At 32.6% G+C, this 18,223-nt stretch overlaps 4 protein-coding genes across 6 annotated transcripts; 2 read left to right on the forward strand and 2 right to left on the reverse strand.

The window, feature by feature from the left end:
* Window positions 1-6,495: 6,495 nt before the first annotated feature.
* LOC107364212 (glucose dehydrogenase [FAD, quinone]) lies at window positions 6,496-11,242 on the forward strand. Its single transcript, XM_015931544.3, has 4 exons — window positions 6,496-7,272; window positions 7,993-8,385; window positions 9,272-9,850; window positions 9,939-11,242. Exons 1-4 carry the CDS (start codon window positions 7,146-7,148, stop codon window positions 10,793-10,795), a joined length of 1,956 nt encoding a protein of 651 aa, XP_015787030.1. The 5' UTR covers window positions 6,496-7,145; the 3' UTR covers window positions 10,796-11,242.
* LOC107364213 (DDB1- and CUL4-associated factor 13) lies at window positions 11,239-12,829 on the reverse strand. The gene is made up of 3 exons (XM_015931545.3): window positions 12,674-12,829; window positions 11,902-12,610; window positions 11,239-11,833 (listed from the first exon to the last, which is right to left on the reverse strand). The coding sequence occupies exons 1-3, from the start codon at window positions 12,741-12,743 to the stop codon at window positions 11,281-11,283; spliced, it is 1,332 nt and encodes a 443-aa protein (XP_015787031.1). The 5' UTR covers window positions 12,744-12,829; the 3' UTR covers window positions 11,239-11,280.
* A 334-nt stretch (window positions 12,830-13,163) lies between these two features.
* LOC107364214 (gamma-secretase subunit Aph-1) lies at window positions 13,164-14,824 on the reverse strand. 2 transcript variants are annotated; one of them, XM_015931547.3, is made up of 6 exons: window positions 14,677-14,824; window positions 14,378-14,551; window positions 14,174-14,317; window positions 14,030-14,115; window positions 13,704-13,954; window positions 13,164-13,451 (listed from the first exon to the last, which is right to left on the reverse strand). In XM_015931547.3, the coding sequence occupies exons 2-6, from the start codon at window positions 14,488-14,490 to the stop codon at window positions 13,308-13,310; spliced, it is 738 nt and encodes a 245-aa protein (XP_015787033.1). In that variant the 5' UTR covers window positions 14,491-14,551; window positions 14,677-14,824; the 3' UTR covers window positions 13,164-13,307. The 2 variants fall into 2 exon arrangements, with proteins under 2 accessions (XP_015787033.1, XP_015787032.1); XM_015931546.3 differs by having other exon boundaries at window positions 14,634-14,776.
* A 401-nt stretch (window positions 14,825-15,225) lies between these two features.
* On the forward strand, window positions 15,226-18,175 carry LOC107364140 (uncharacterized). 2 transcript variants are annotated; one of them, XM_089269236.1, is made up of 4 exons: window positions 15,226-15,343; window positions 15,409-15,556; window positions 15,638-17,074; window positions 17,140-18,175. In XM_089269236.1, the coding sequence occupies exons 3-4, from the start codon at window positions 16,614-16,616 to the stop codon at window positions 18,089-18,091; spliced, it is 1,413 nt and encodes a 470-aa protein (XP_089125362.1). In that variant the 5' UTR covers window positions 15,226-15,343; window positions 15,409-15,556; window positions 15,638-16,613; the 3' UTR covers window positions 18,092-18,175. The 2 variants fall into 2 exon arrangements, with proteins under 2 accessions (XP_089125362.1, XP_089125361.1); XM_089269235.1 differs by having other exon boundaries at window positions 15,502-15,556.
* The last annotated feature ends 48 nt before the right edge of the window (window positions 18,176-18,223 follow it).

The following is an 18,223-nucleotide window of genomic DNA, read 5'->3' on the forward strand; positions in this document are numbered from 1 at the left end:
ACAATATACAAGTTAAATCGTTAATAGATTGGATTTTAAATGATTTAATGGTTCAAACTTTAAATCCTTAAGTTGATATCGCCATCTTTCGATCTCATGTTAAACTGTAAAAAGCGTGTTTTTGTTTATTTTCTCATATGCATGAAATCGATTTTTGATCTCGGTGCCTTTTATTGATTATTAGTTTATTTATTTTTGAATTGCCATGTCTCATCGTACTCAAAGTTCTAAACTAATAAACTACGGTCTCCATGCTATAAATAGTCAAGTTGCTCCTTTGGTCAATTTAAGCTATGAAGCTCAATTGTCGAATCGCATCAAAAGTTAAAAAGATTTATGGCATCGACCCTTCACTTTCAACTATTGATAGAGCTTATCGAAATGCTCAGGAAAACGGAATATCGAATTGCCAATTTTTCCAAGGCTACATATTAGATGTTTTACCTGAACTATTCAAGAAATTGATTTCAGAAAAAAACGTTGTTGTAATTACTAAACCAAAAAGAGGTGGCTTGAAAAATTCAATTCTTAATCTTTTACGTGAATTTGAACCAGTTAAACAAATAGCCTATTTATCGAGTAAACCTGATAGTATAAATGCTATTTCAAATTTTGTTCACTTATCGAAAGCATTTAGACCCGCTGATAACGTTCTTGGAGGTCATTTCAACCCAATCACAGCAATTCCTGTTGATTTATTTCCCCAAACAAATCATCAAGAATTAATATTCATTTTTGAACGTATAGAGATCTTCCTGTTCAAATGATAAAACCAAAGAATGGAAAATTGTTTACAATGATTGCGACCAAAATCGTTGGAAGTAATTATCTACGTTCACTAAGATCGAAAAGCTTTTGAACCAGACATCAGAACGGACTCATAAAGTTAGACATGATTGTTTATGGTTCATGGTTGATCACGGACAAGGCAAATCTCTTCCTTTACAATGTTCAACTTTTAATAATTATTGAAGTTACTTCTGATCATGACTTCAATTCATGATATTGAATCTAAGCATACGAATATGAATTCGAGTAAATATATTTCGAAAGATTGTGCTGTAATTTAAATATATTTCATAAATTATCTCCTAGTCTAATTAGTGCATTGACATTTTTCATGCGAATCTTGTTATAACATAGTTACTGACTAGGGAAATATTCTTGAACCAGACCTTGAAAGTTACTAAACACAAAGGAAAAGTACGAGAAGGAATGTCACTCGAAACGAACAAAAACCTTATGAATATATTACATTGATAATAACGAATCGAACCCACTATAATTGTAAACAGAAGCACAAAGAAACTATTCGGGAATTACATGATTCTGTACGGATGGTTACTTCATTTACTATTCAGACTTGTATTTCCACTTGAATTACAAACTTTCGCCAAATTTTGTTGGTGTATTGATCAGGCCTTGAGAGTTTCCCTGCATCCTTAAATCTACAATTTAAACAAACACACATTATTGTTGATTGCGCTTTAATCGTTCTCTGTTCCACTAAAATATCAAATCCAAAGAAATCAAAACCCCATCAAAAAATCCTATCAATAGTTCACTCGAAATCAAGCCTTGGATTTTTTTCTCTATCATTTGACTTTGAAACCATTTAGGCAAAACCTTTCTACCTTTTAATTTCTAGAAATACACAAAAAATATAGCAACTCATGTATCAATAAAAAAATCTGGTTAATTCACAATTTTCATCAGCTTGGAATAACATAAATATTTTTTTTTCGTCCAGATAACCAGTAGTGGTAAACGAATTTCAGAATCGGACGCAAGCGGACTTCCTTATAATCATTGAAATGATTCTCAAATAGATCGAGTTATGATTCTTCACAGGCAAAACAAGGTTGAACATGATGATGTCTCACTCAGAGGACAGAAACGCAAAAGAAATCGGTAACATCGGAAAACTATGGAAAAGGGTTGAATAATGGTTAGATGATCAAATCACTATTTATTTTTGATCCACTTTGTGTCCAGAAATTAGCTTAAATCGGACTTACGGAAGGATTCATAAATAAAAGCCTAAAAACCTTTCTAGTAGACAATTGAAACTCAATAAAACTTGCAGTGTTATCGACAATGAAAAATGAATGACGAATATTAAAATAGCTTTTTATTAATTTAATTTGATTTAGTTTGCACTCTAGATGGATTTAAATACAAACCAAGACAAAGAATAATGTAAGTGTCGGAAACGGTTTGCTTTGAAGGCAATGAAAGCATTTGGGAATTACATGACTCTGTTTCAATGTTTACTTCATTTGCCATTCAGTTTAGCATTTCCACTTGAATTATTTTCAACTTTTATGAAATTTTGATGGTATATTAATCAGACCTTGACTGTTTCCCTGCATCTTTAAACCCACCGTTAAAACAAACAAAAAACTTTGATTTAAAACTAAACTCCTCTGTCGAAGCAAACAAATCAAAGAGCTTCAAATTGCATCAAAAAATAATATTAATATCAAGCCTTGGATTTTTTGGCTCTATTGAGTGAACCATGGCCGTGAAGCTTGTCCAGTTTGGTGAGAGTTTAGTTTCCCGTTATTGCGAAAGAAATAAAATTAGGAAAGTTCAATAGATATATGAATGTATTTCCACCCAGGGTCATGTCCAGAACAGATAAATTACAGTTTGAGAAGATTCGAAGGGGAAAATGGCTACTCGAGAAAAAAGTCAAACAAAAAGGTGTTCATCCTGTTGAAATTATATCGGATTTAGATGTATAAAATGTAAGCCAAACGAAGCGTATTTTAAACCAAGGCTAATCCAGAAAAGGTTATTTCAATCTTGTATAAATTGTTAAACGGACCGAGAACAGCAATCTAGTAAATTGTATATTTTGATTGTTAGCCATATATTACAAGACCATGTAAGACCAGAGACTAATATACAATATTAATTTAATGGCTGTCTAAATGTACTGCCAGCAATTGTCCACTCAGTTTGACAAACGAAATTTTTCTTAAAACAATTAATTCGGTAATAAACATCAAATTATTTACAATTTAAATATTGCGAATGATCTTCGTCTTTACTTTCATCAATCAAAATTTCAAGATGTATATGGGATGATTTATATGAAATTAAAGAATCTGATTATGAACGGAAAAATATTTAGTTGAATGTAAGGATATTTTGGCCAATTTAAAGATTCATTGAGCGATTAAAATATAATTTTTAACATTTAGTCATGATAAAGGTGAGAGACAAAAGTCATAATGAAAGGTTGTTATTTTTGGTACCATTTTTGTTCAAGATCATACCTTTAATGGTTAACCTTCCTCATTGCTACCAAATTTTATGACTTTAAGAATGGTTTATTAATAGTGAAAATGTTTATTTCCTTGATTATTATATCGATTAAATTGTAGTAACCTTTTTCATCATGTAAAATGGTTTGGCCATTGATCTATTGTGTCTATTGTCTTAGTTTTCATAATTATTAGGCAAATTTGTTGCTAAAAAGACACAATTGTTAAATTTGTGAACAAGTTTGTTATACTCATTAGCACAAGTGGGCGAAAAAGGGTAAAAGTGCATTTCTTCCAAATTTAGACTCTGTTGATTTGTAGAGACATAAAAACTAAATCCATTTGTGCGATTTAAAAGTTTTTATGGTCAAAGGTTTTGAAGAAAATCGAGTTCAAAGTTGAAACTTCGATCGTTGTTTGTACAATTATGGAAGTAGATTTTTTCATAATACTCATTACACTGATGATACTTTTGATGATCAATCATAAGATGTACTTATTTTAAGAAATAAAGTTTTCGTTTTCTGTTAAACAGATCAAGTTCGATTTTTAGTTAAACGTGTCGCATTTTGTGACCGAAAGATTTAGAAAGATGAAACGTATTATCTGTTTATTAAAATTAATAGCACACATCATGGGTTGATTACTTTCCGCAATTTCTCTACAGTTCTCTTGATTTTGGCCATTGGCCTTAAAACTTTGAGCCCCGATACTTCGAGAATGGTAACATCTACAATGGCCATTCTTTCACCAATTTGATTCCCTACTAATAAATAACTCAATTCAAATTTATAAATTTTCGTTAGAGCATTTGGTTCATGATTTTTGGGTTTCAAATGTACCAGCAACAACTTATAAACAAAACAAACTCATCTAAACCTATTTCTTGTTAAATAAACCAATTTTCTGGTTAAACTTGATTTTCTAGCAAAATGAAATGTAAGAAGTATCGCTAAAGGCTCGAACATTGCAGTAAAGAGTTGAGACTTGGTATTATTGTAGAAAAATGGAAACTAAATCCATTGGTGCTATTTAATAATTGAACCGATGAACCATATTCGAGGAAATCGAGGGCAAAGTTTTTAGGTAAATGGCCAAAATCAAGAGACCTGTAAAGAAATTGCGAAAAATAAGCATCACATGATGTGTACCATTGATTTTTACCGACAAATACTAAGTTTCATCTTTCTAAATCTTTCGGTCACAAAATGCGACACGTTTAATTTCAAATCGAACTTGATCTGTTTAACAGAAAACGAAGATGTTTTTTCTCAAAATAGGTGCATTTTCTGGTTGGCAAGCAAAGGTATCATCAATACAATGAGTATCATGAAAAAATCTACTTCCATAATTGTACAAACAACGATCGAATTTTCAACTTTGAACTCGATTTTCTTCAAAACCATTGATCATAGAAACTTTTAAATCGCGCAAATAGGCTCAGTTTTTATATCTCAACAAATAAAAAGAGACAAAAATATTGATTTTCACCGGTTTCTGCGGATTTATTTCTATTTGGGTTTGAGAAACGATTTATCATTATGAGTAAAAGTCTCAAATCTAACATCAAAAGTAATCTAACATCAAAAGTAGTGTTATGGCTTTTTTGTTGGAACTAAAGTTTATACAATAACAGCCAATGATAAAATCTATTGATTGGCGGAAGAATAATGATTCTAGAGGGTCCCAATCACGAAATATCGAGGCTCAAAGTTTTAAGGCCAATGGTCAAAATCAAGATAACTGTAGAGAAATCGCAAAAAGTGTTTAAGCCATGATGTGTGCTATTAATTTTTATTTGAGTATCAGTAGTTTCAGCTGTCTAATTGTTTCGCTCACAAAATGCGACAAGTTTAACTGAAAATGGACTTGATCTGCTTCAAAGAAAAAAGAAAACTTTATTGATCAAAATAAGTACATTTCCTGGTTGTTCATCAAAAGTTTCATCGTTAAAATAAGTTTCATGTAAAAATCTGCTTCCATAGCTGAAGAAAAAGCGATGGAAGTTTCAACTTCGAACTCGATTTCCTCGAAAATGGTTTATCGATTCAACTATTTAATAGCACCAATGGATTCAGTTTCTATGTTTCTACAATAATACCAAGTCTCAACTCTTTACTGCAATGTTCAAGCCTTTAGCGATACTTTTTACATTTCATTTTGCCAGAAAATGCAAATGAAACCAGAAAATTGGTTTATTTAACAAGAAATAGGTTTAGATGAGTTTGTTTTGTTTATAAGTTGTTGCTGGTACATTTGAAACCCAAAAATCATGAACCAAATGCTCTAACGAAAATTTATAAATTTGAATTGAGTTATTTATTAGTAGGGAATCAAATTGGTGAAAGAATGGCCATTGTAGATGTTACCATTCTCGAAGTATCGGGGCTCAAAGTTTTATGGCCAATGGCCAAAATCAAGAGAACTGTAGAGAAATTGCGAAAAGTATTCAAGGCATGATGTGTGTTATTAATTTTTATAAACAGATAATAAGTTTCATCTTTCTAAATCTTTCGATCACAAAATGCGACACGTTTAACTAGAAATCGAAGTGATCTGTTTTACAATAACACGAAAACTTTATTTCTTAAAATAAGTACATCTTATGATTGATCATCAAAAGTATCATCAGTGTAATGAGTATTATGAAAAAATCTACTTCCATAATTGTACAAACAACGATCGAAGTTTCAACTTTGAACTCGATTTTCTTCAAAACCATTGATCATAGAAACTTTTAAATCGCACAAATGGATTTAGTTTTTATGTCTCTACAAACCAACAGAGTCTAACTTTGAAACAAATGGATTTTTACCTTTTTCGCCCACTTGTGGGAACCGTTTGGGAGCAATTCATGAAATTAATATTAAACTTTTAAATAAGTGAAACTAGAGCTAATAACCGATCTGATTGTGAGCAAATTGTCAATACAATTAGCATGAACATTGATTGTATTTAAGATCAGGTTAAGGGAAGTATTGGCTGACCTTAGAAGAGATTGATGTTCATCAATGCCAAATTTAACGTACATTACCTAAATCACGTTCTGATTCTGTAATTTGCTTATTCAAAGTTACCTATGAGAAGCTGTTGGTGGGGTGTTTATGATTTTCCTGGAGGAGGATGAAGAGGTAAGAAAAGGTGTTAACCTGTGAAAAAACACCGCAAAAGCAAACAAAGTGTCTCCTAAATTGTAAAAAATTGTGGCAACAGGTTAAGAGAAATGATTTTTATTGTAATCCGAGAATCAGTTTGATCTCACTTTAGTTTTAGATGTTGATCATTTAAGTATAACGATTTGCTCGGCTAAATTAACTGTATATTCATTTACACATTTATAACAATTTAACTTGTACATTTCTTGTTATTAACCATTCCCTTGATTTTTTTGCTCTCTTTTTACAACATTTTACATTTTCTCTTTTTTCTTCAATCTTCTATTTCTTTTCCCTTTCTGAGTCAGGCTCGGTTGATTTTGCGAAACTTAAGGTCGACTCCATTGTATGTAACCAGTTGAACATTTAATCAGTCAACAGTAATACTTGTGTAAGTGTACAGTCGATGTTGTCGTTTACCTAACAGCAAGTGGGCCTGAAAAGATCAGGACAAGGTAACCAACATTAAATACTTTGTTTCTGTGCTTCTTGTGTTTCGCAGGTCAAAAGAAGCCAACATTTGCCATCTTTATCCATTTTTACCTTTGTGATTGTGTTTGGTGAATCTTATTGCAACCCTAATTTTACTTGAAGTGCTCTTTCTGGTTATTAATTCAAATGTCAATCTTCACCCGAAATATATTAAAAGTGAACAATCAACTTTTATAATCTTCATTAGGAGCCAAACTAACCCACTAATGGTGAAAGTTACGTCGTAATGACCGGGGCTTCACCCATTTTACCATCTTTAATTCCTATTTTAACGCTATTCTGGTTAAGAGTAGCTGATGACAATTTATCTATCAATCGAAACAAATGGGATGTGGAATATGATTACATAATTGGTAAGCAATTTATTAATTGTTGATGCTCTTTGGCAAACTGAAGTTGAGAAAAATCTTCGATATGAAATTTGTTAACCTTTCAAAACGAAGCTGAGAGTTGATTTCATCTAATAAATATTAAATGGTCAATTATCTGGTTGGGATAACTTCTGGTAACTCAACAAAGATATAATTGTATGGATTTTTAAATCTGGTCAATGGTCAAAGTATCAACGCAAAGCTGTTTAGTTTTACCAGATAATTAACCAATGCTTATTAGCCAGTTTTTCAATATTAAGTCATTTACTTTTGCGTTTATTGTTGAGTCTAAATTAAAGTTTATTTCATTTTGATTTCAATCAGATTGAAGCCTAAAATCATTCGTTCTTAACCAAGTCTTTTTATTAAGACATCATTTCGTTGTATGCTTAGTTTATTGTGCTCGTTGATTCTGTGATCCATATTTTTTGAATTAACATGTTTTATATCATCGAGTTTAGTTGTACGGTGAACAAATCTGATAAGTAACATGTAAGTGTGTTTTTAAGTTATGCTGCGAGGTTAAAACTTCAAGAAATGACGAATTAGTATTTTAAATCTATTTTAACAAACCGGTAAGTTGAGTAAGTATTGTTTGTCGTTTGTGATGTACTTGAATTTTACTGATAAAAATTAAATAACCTCAGTTATTAAGTCGATTCAATAATTTTAATTGTTTTTCTATTTCGCTTGATCCTGCAGTTGGAGGTGGTTCAGCTGGAGCTGTTCTAGCTAATCGTCTCTCTGAGAATCCATCATGGAAGGTTTTACTCCTAGAAGCTGGTGGATCCGAGAGTGTACTCAGCGACATTCCGGTTGCAGCAGCAACCCTTCAAATGACTCCAATCGACTGGGCATATCAAAGTGAACCACAAGAAGCTTCATGTTATGGACTAATCAACAGAAGAAGTCGATGGCCTCGAGGACGAGTTTTAGGAGGTTCATCGGTTCTTAATTATATGCTTTACGTTCGTGGAAATAGACGAGATTATGATCGATGGGCCAAATTAGGGGCGAAAGGATGGTCTTGGAAAGAGGTTTTCCCTTATTTCCTCAAATCAGAAGATAACCAGGATCCGGATTTTCTGGCAAACGGTCAGTTGACAGTGTTATACAAAAAGAGTGACCATGGTGTTAAAAACAATTATCGATCCATATGATTATTACATACAACATACAACATTCTGGTTTACTTGGAAGCACTAATTTGTTGTAATTAAATGGTGTAAAATAAGTAGACATGAACGAGAGCGTGTGAGCTTAGTAGTTTACTTATAAATGAACATTTAGCATTCATTATCAGTCTCACCGAAGGTCACTTTCACTTAATACTTCCGAACTTTTTTCTTCTGGCAAGGCCCTTACAGTACTTTTACTCACTTTCTTACACTTTTTTCCGTTCTCTTCAAACTCCTTTTCCTTTGACTTTCCCTTTAAAAAGCAACATTAACATCGTCTTTGTTTCCTGAATAATTTCACCAAAAATTGCTCAAATTATCAAACAAGAGCCAAATCTTTAAAGTATAATTTTATCCAATAATATTACCTGTTCCCATGGTCAATAGTAATCAATTAAGCTGCTTGATTGAGGTGAATGATTGAAAATATTGTAACTTTCAGAATAGCTTATGTATTGGTTACAGTTTTTTTGAAGCAAAATTTTCATTTCTTTTTGTTTCTCATAAATTTGATTAGATTCAGTCCAATTCAGTGCTTCTTAAAGAATAGTTAATCATGTTGCCTGAAATTCAAGTCAACTTTAAATGGTTCAATGAGATTAACTTAATGTACTGTTGAAATTGTTTCATTATGTTAACCGAAAGAGTCATTCGATCCGGTTCGACTGTCCACCGATTGAGTAAACAAATTTTCTGTGAAAATAATGGACTCGATTGACTCCTTTTTGATAAATTGATATTTAACTGACAATTTGTGAATAATTTGACGCAATCTTAATTAATGTCAATTTTTTACTTAACAGGTTACCATTCATCAGGAGGCTATTTGACCGTTTCTCAACCGCCAGATCCTTCGGCCCTTGCTTATGCTTTCCCGAAAGCTGGTCGCCATTTAGGTTATCCCAATGTCGACATCAATGGTCCAATTCAAGCAGGTTTCATGATTCCTCAAGGAACCATTCGTAGAGGTGCTCGTTGCTCAACTTCAAAAGCCTTCCTTCAACCCATTAAGGATCGAAGTAATTTACACATTCTACCTTTCTCTTATGCCACTAAAATATTGTTCAACCAACAAAAGCGAGCCATTGGTGTTCAATTTGATCGTTTTACCCTTACCCATGTTGTCTATGCTCGAAGAGAGATTATTTTATCCGCTGGTTCGGTTAATTCACCTCAACTACTCATGCTTTCCGGTGTTGGAGCCAAAGAACAATTGGAAACTTTGGGTATTCCTGTTATTTCTGATTTACCTGTTGGTGAAAATTTACAGGATCATATCTATCCAGGAGGAATTCATTTCACTATTACTGAGGAAGTGTCGTTGGTCCAAAGACGAATTGGAAATATCAAAAATATAATTGATTACTTTGTTCATGGAAAAGGTTAGTTGGTCATTAAATTTTGAACTAGAAATTTAACAATTTATTTTTCCATTTTTAACTCTTGTGTTACATTTTTGTTTAATCTTAGGACCATTTACTGTTCTTGGAGGTGTTGAGGGCCTTGGATTCATTAAAACTAAATATACCAATTTTTCTGATGATTGGCCTGATTTTGAGATTCATATGATCTCTGGAAGTCCCACTTCAGATGATGGAACCGTTTTACGTCGAGTTCAAGGGTTTACCCGAGAAATGTGGGACTCAGTTTACCGTCCGTATCTCCCATATGATACTGTTTCAATGTATCCAGTTATGTTGCGTCCTAAATCAGTTGGCTATGTTCATCTTCGGTCTGCAAGTCCATATGATCCGCCAATCATTAATCCTCGTTATTTAACCCATCCAGATGATATTGCCTCCATGGTTGATGCCATGAAAATATCTATTGCTGTCGGATTAGCTCCAGCTTTCCGTGCTTTAGGTTCAAATGTATTCCAAACCGTTTTTCCTGGTTGTGAAATTTATACCATGTGGTCTGATGAATATCTGGCCTGTGTTGCTCGTACTTATACGTCAACACTTTATCATCCTGTTGGTACTTGTCGGATGGGTGATCCTCGTGATCCAAGAACCGTGGTTGATCCTTCACTTCGTGTTTTAGGTGTTTCTGGTTTAAGAGTAGCTGATGGCTCTGTTATGCCCACTATTGTTTCTGGTAACACTAATGCACCGATAATTATGATTGCTGAAAAGCTGGCCGATATGATTAAAGGTGAATCCTACAAGCACAAATTACCTGATGTATTTGATGAAAGCTATGACGATTTTAAAGAGCATCCTGATTTCATGAAGAGTGAGCGTGAATTAGGTAACACTAATTATGATTTTGTTTTAGAAACTATTACACAATTAGTTAATGATGCTAAAGCTAAAGCAAAACGATAAAAGGCTTGACCAACTAATTTAAGAACAATTTAATATTAATCAATTGATTAATGTGATAACTATACTGTGATGAAACTAAACAAGCCAAAATAAATCATCCTCATCATAAACAACTTAATAATCATATTTCTCATCATCATTAATATAATAACAGCATCAATCCTCATTCAATATTTTTGCGGAAACAGATAGAGTATTCAACAACAAAGTTCAATCCATCTGCTACAATTATCAACAAAATTTTATAATATGCTATCAACAATTTGAAGTTTAAAAATTCAAAAGAGACAATACTAAAACTAATAACCGGACACTGATTCAATTGACAATCTAAATCCCAGTTAAAAATTTTATCCTCTCAAAAACGTCGATCATCAACAACTGTAATGGATTAAAAAATCCTCGTTATTTCTGATGAATAAATTAAGACACACTTTGCAATCTTCATTTAATAAGTTCTATAATTTATTTAGAAAATAAAAGATTTATTCCAGTTCTTTCACAATTGCACGAGTTTTAACACTCGTTACAGGTACAGTTCCAGGTTTAGAATGAGCACGTCTGTTAGCTTCTTTTCTTTTAATTGCATTAACCATAGCGTCCTTTTCCTTCTTTCCGTGATAAACATGTTTAGGAACATGACGATGTCTGGCAATTCTTTTGATTTCTGGATGATTAGCAAATGTTTCCTTTAATTTTTCTTGGTATCTAAAGTTGAGTTCTTCTCTTAAAGCTTTAGGGCCTAGCTTCTCTGAAGCGTTGGCTTTCCAAGCTCTAATGTCCATTTCATCAGAGCCACATAATATATACTTGGCATCAGAGGTCCAAATAACACTTGTTAAACGTTGCATACGTTTAGTATAATATATTTCACGGCTATGAATGCTGTCCTCTTTAAATATCCTTAAGGTTTTGTCATAACTTCCACTAACAAATTCTTTTCCAGTGGGTGAATAATCAACATCAATGACAGCTCCGATATGGTCCAAATGTGCTTTGAGAGGTTCACTCAGATTTCTCATGTCAAATGTGTATAAACTGAAAAAATACATGTCATTAATAATTTGAAAATAATAAAGTAAATTAAAGAGCATTTTTACACTTACTTGTGATCTTCATTAGCAGCGGTGAAGTGGTATCCTTCCATTGGGTTCCATGCAACATTATTAGTTCTCATGGCAAGAATGACTTTTCTTAAATGTTCATTTTGTCGAGTGTCAAACAATGTGATACTTCTATCATTTGCAGTAGAAGCGAAGATGTTAACTTCAATGGGGTTAAATTTAACTCTATAAGATGTATCAAAATTAGATTTATAAGTTTTGAGTGGTGATGGTCTAGATTCATCCCATAAATCAACGGCTTCTCCGCAAGTAACTAAAATAGACTTCTTTCTATGATGATCCATTCCAACAATATTAGTTTTAGCCACAATTGAGTTGAGTGGCTGATCACCTGAGTCGTCTTCACTCAGACTCCATCTTTTAATTACATTAGTATCACCACAAGAGAAAAAATATCCACCATGATTTGGCATACACAAATCACAAACAGCACCACTATGAGCTTGTATTGTCCGAACACAACTTTTCTTCATAAGATCCCATACTTTGATTTGACCATCAAATGAACCTGAGATAAGTGTAGATAGGCTTGTTGGATGTTTAAGAAGACGTTCAACTGGATCAATGTGTCCAGAAAGAGAGAATAGAAACGGTTTGGCGAATATTTTATCCAACTTTACAGCATTCAAAGCTCTTTTATATTCTCTGGGTAATTGAAGAGGGTGAAGTTTAGGGTCGAGATTTCTTTGAACTATAAAAAGATAACAAATAAAATTTAGTAAATATGATGTATGACTTTTATATTAAAACTTACTTTTGTGGATATCTTTGTTAGTTTCACGCATATAATCTTGTGCACTTCGTGAAATAACTTTAACTTTCATGGTTAATAAATATTAATCAACAAAAAATAAGATAAAAATAACAAATTTAAATTGTTTAGTTAATTAATTGATAGTATGAGCTTCATACGAAAGAGTAAATATCAAATTTTTTAAATCCGACAAAAAACATGTGAGTTAAAAGGGACCTTATACTAATAACAATCGTTCTTGGCTTGGATTTTTGTTATGAATGTTTAAAGCTCTTAAATTGCAGCAAAATGCCAACTATGTTTTAAAAAAGAATTCACTTTAATCCGTTTAATCCGTTTTATAACCTAACCATGACCAAAATTGGGTATTTTTGAAACTTCCTTTGGTTAACATCTATTGGCATCTATTTGCTATTTACTCACTTCGAATGAATTTTAATTTTCATTAGCACTTTTTTCAAAATTCATGAAAAATTGAATCAGGCTGATGTTTACTTGTGGTAAGCGTTTCTGGTCGCATTTTTATTATTTTTATGTGAACGAGCATAAAACAAAATCAGAATTGTCCCGCTCGTGTTCCAGGCGCTTCTGCCTGGGTCGACTAGGCAATTAATTTACATACAGTTAAATTCTTTCACCCCAAAGAGAAAGGCAAACACTCTTTCAATGATTTAAGTGTACCACCAGAACATTGATAAGCAATTACGCCGGTAATTATTGTTATCAGGTAACAAGGAATCAATGAGGCCAAGTAGAATTGAAGCTGATTGAAAAAAGTCTGTGAATAAAGAATAAAAAGTGTTAGTAATCAAATTATTTGTGAAAATCTTAAAGATTAAATACAATAGGGTAACGATTGATTTTCTTGAATTTTGATGATTTTAACCTAACTATTATAAAGGGAAAACAGGACAAGTGTCGTTCAATTGCACCCTAATCCGTCGAAAACAAAATTCTATCAAGTTATCGAGTTATCCTAATGTAAATAAATTCCCGAGAAAATATCAAGAGAAGGAAATAATCAATTTACCAGTGATGATACAGTTAGATGAGAAAGAATTACATAGGCAATTCTATATTTACATCCTTTATCGCATGAATCAAAGAATATGATTCCCCAGAATGTGTGTAGTAAAATAAAAGTTAAAGTAATGAACGCTGATGATATGAAAAATTTAGGTGAATCGCCATAAAGACCCACTGTTCCTGGACCGGTAGCATCAGCAAGCACATTAACAAGAGAAAAAGCACCACTCATGATGCCAAAACCAAAACCAGAGACTATAAGAGATAAAGTTTCAGATTAGTTTAAATTAAGAGAAAAAATGGGCAAAACATGAAGTCTGTTTTAATTACCATAAGACAATGATAGCCATCTAATTGATTGGATTGATCCTTTATTTCCAACTTCAGAGACTTTTTGCAGTCCAGTTTGAGCTTTTCTGCAATCAAAAATTGAAAAGAAATTAACAAACATTCATAATTTATAAAAAAACTTACTTGAGAATGTAGTAAAATAAGTATCGGAATATTTCTTGAATCAAAACAGAAAAAATCACACCAAACGCGAGCGTTTCTTTCAGGGGTACAACAATAGCCCACAAAAAGGAGGACGTCAAGAGCGCACATAACCAAAAGAAACAGCTGTAAGGTAAATCAAGAATAATTTAGTACAAGAGTAAAATAAGAAAATAATTAACTTACGATGAGATCATTATGATAATATAAATTGGATTATTGGCCACTGTCAAGCAAAACATTGTCATGGGAGGACCAAAAGCTATTAAAGCACAGCCACAGAATTCAATGAGAGTCATGATTACATGCAGAAGATGAGAATTGCTCGTGTAGTCTTGAGAATCGATGGACTGAAATGGTCTTAAAAGAAAAGATTAATTTAAATACTATGGATTATTGTCAAAGATTATCGAGCAATCATTTCACAGATGTTGAAGCTCACAGGCGTATTTGATTACGGTAGTCAGTAGAGACTCCTTGGTTACCTGTGGTAAATATCGTCATTTGTACATTAAGTGAATCGTGTTGTGAATCTGAACTGTGTTAAGTCCATCTGTCATTGTTGTTTATTGTAGAGGTTTACTTTTAATTACCATAAAATTCAATTCAATTATCAGCCTGATAGTATCGGTCATTTATCCGAGTCAATTTGCTTGAATGTTTGAATTTTTACACAGTAATTTTTGAACAGTAATCAGGACTATTGATGGATTGAAGCTCAATTTGACTCAATTTGAGAATCAACATTTTTGCTAAAAAGATAACTTACTGTCCAATAATAAACAGTTGTTGACTGCAATCAATAAAAAATTATGATTATTTGTGATGAGCTAATTATTTCCAGCTCGCAATCGCAATTGAAAAGATTATTTCCAGCAGAAAATTACCGTTGATTATCAATCAATTGACTTTGAATATGAAAAAATTACGCCAGCTGTGCTCTTAAATGACCAATGACAATTAACTTTCAATTTTAAAAAATAATTTTCCTGCTACTTTATCAATGTGTGGTCAAAGAATGCCCAGTATCTGTTAACTCTAGTTGAAATTGTTACGTATTTATGAAAAGACCTTACATCTTGTTTAATGAAAATTGTCATCTGTTGATTGAAATTTGTTTTAATTTGATTTAATTTTCGTCCACTTTTTAAAGTAAGTATTTTTTTCAACAAATAATCTGTATTTTCCTAGTCATCCTTATTTTGTTTCATCCATAGCTGTGTTTGATCATTAATCCTTATTACATTATCATAATTTCATGCATTCAATGTTTAACAAACTAAATACAAAATGGAAAATATTTCTTGCAGAAAATTCATTCACCGATAACCAAATCAATTCTTAATGGCAGACGCACCTGGACCTGTAAGTACACAATTTGACCAATTCAGATATCTATATTCAATCTTATTTGAAACTGATAGTTGACTTTTTTTCTTGATACAGAGCCGACCACGCTTGACACACGCTCAAAAAGCTAATGCTCGTAAACGAGCGCGTCTTGCAAGGATTCTTGACAGACCCAGTAATGATCCTAATAAGCGGGCGGTTTTTCAGAAAAAAGCTGAAAAGCTTCAAAGACGAGTCTCGAAATGCAAAGAGCTGATTGAGGGTCTCCGGCAGAAACTGGAAGCAGCAGAATCTGAAGAAGAGAAAAGACGAGTCGAAGATCAAATAAACTTTCATACGAGTAGACAGGAAGATCTGGAAAGAAAGGTCGACATCTTCTTGAATCCACCAAACAGTAATATGGGAACACAAACAGATAACTAGTTTCATACACTTCGATGTTTTTAACACTTTAACGACAATCCATTTTGATTCTGACGCCTCCTGAAACAACTAGCTTGTTATTCTGCTATGACAAGAAACCAATTATCTTCAAATGGTAAACAATACTTAATATTTAAATTGGACGAAATTTTAAGCTTGCATGTGAATGAGAACGAAAATGACACTTGAATATCGCTAAATAAAATACAGCCTTTGCTTAGATCACTTCATTTATTTCATAAGCAATTAATGTGAAAATAATTTACAGTAAGTTTTACATTTTCTTGCACATAAAATGTTTACATAAAACGCATTCACTTGAAGTATGACAGCTTTGTAATTGTAAATCAGAGCAACAATTTGAAAGGTAATCTTGATAATTATCTTTCTTATTTCTAAGTCTACCTTTGGCTAATTGATAAGATTGTAAAAGACACTTGAATTGAGAGTAAACTTTTTTCACTATCAATGAATAGGCATCAGCTATTTTAATAACCATTCGCCATTTTGCTTTTCACAATTTAAGTAATTTTTTAACACAAAGTGTAAAAGATACACAGAAGTCGCAAGATCTCTGAAAAGGTGAATCTTGGTTGAATACTAATGTGATAGGTAAATAACAAGGAACAGAATCGGTTACTCCATCAAAATGCATTGCCATCTACATCTTTTATTCATGGTAATTATCTTTACAAGTAATCCTGTGCTATCTGAAGATAAATTTATAGGTGATGATATTTCAAATCAAGCCGACCAAACGTTTTCCTTCTTTAAGAAATGGAGTTGTACCAGCGAGAATGAAGCTCCGGACTGTTCATCCAAAGACATCGATAAAATTGATATTCCATTGGTGTTTAATAGCGGGAATGCCATCAAATTTGCCCACAACAAGATAGAGGAACTTTACAATCCATTTTATGACAATCACAATATAATAGAAATTGATTTTTCGACCAATAAGCTCAACTCTATAACAGAAAATGTTTTCGCAAACTTGAGTGCCGTTGAAAAGGTTGATCTATCGCACAATAGTTTATGGACATTTGACTCGGAAACGTTCAGCAGCATGACAAATCTACAATCACTTGATTTGAGCTTCAATGGATTTAGGTAAGTATTTTGAGACAATAATAAAAAAAAAGATACATCCTAATGTCATTGTCTCATCCAAACAGCATCATTGGCCCAGAAATTTTCAGCAAACTTCAAAAGGTTAAAAAATTATCCTTGAGGAATAATAACTTCCACATTATACAGGACGATACATTTGAACATCTGCTTGCTTTGGAGGAATTGGATTTAGGTGATAACCAACTATCGGAATTACCCGATCAACTGTTTAGATATAATTTGAACCTTCGGTTGCTTTGTTTATCTGGAAATGATTTTAAAAAAGTACCAACTGAAGCATTGGCCGGAATTCCGAGATTGTATAGACTAGACTTGAGCAGAAACAAATTTGTTCGACTTCGATATCCAGCATTCAAGAAACTGTCCAGTGTCAATGTCTTAAGATTGGATGATCAACCGGATTTGCGTTCCATCGGTCCGCAATCTTTCCAAGGAATGGATAATTTAGCATACTTTTATGCAAGTAACAATGACAATTTGCGTTTTGTGGATCCAAAAGCTTTCTATGACAATACTACTGACAAGCCAGTTCAATTACAGACATTCATTTTTCGACATAATTCTGTGACAACAATGTCCGGCAAACTGTTGGATTGGGATAAACTTTATGAAATCGATTTAACAGGGAATCCTTGGAACTGTGACTGTCACCTTGATTGGATAATTCAAGTGCAGATCAGAGATCATCTCAAGCCAAATTTAGTCTGCAAACATCCAACCTATTTAAAAGATTTTCAGATTTTTAATATGACATCTGACCAGTTTAAATGTTCTTTCCTTTTCAACCATGAATTTACCATTATTGGTACAGTTTTATTAATTATAACCATTTCTATGATAATGGTTGTTTTTCTCTATGTAATAGTTAAACTCTTACCTTGCCCTAAGTTAAGAAATCCATGGCGAAGAAGTTACGGTTACTCTAAGGTCAAAGTTTCTCGTAATGGTAAAAATTATGATCTAGAATGGGATCCAGCACTTGGTGATCCTAAATAAAACAAAAATAATATCGAATGTATGTTAAATATCCGTAATAATCTAAAAGTTGATTAAAAGACTCACTTGTACTTTAATTGAAAATTCACTGATGTTATTTCTTTGAGGAATATGAAATACATTTTTTAGTAT

The sequence above is a fragment of the Tetranychus urticae genome, chromosome 3 (genome assembly GCF_039701765.1).
Source record: "Tetranychus urticae isolate SD_2017Ah chromosome 3, NJAU_TeUrti_SD_1.0, whole genome shotgun sequence".
In the NCBI taxonomy this organism is placed as follows: Eukaryota; Metazoa; Arthropoda; class Arachnida; order Trombidiformes; family Tetranychidae; genus Tetranychus; species Tetranychus urticae.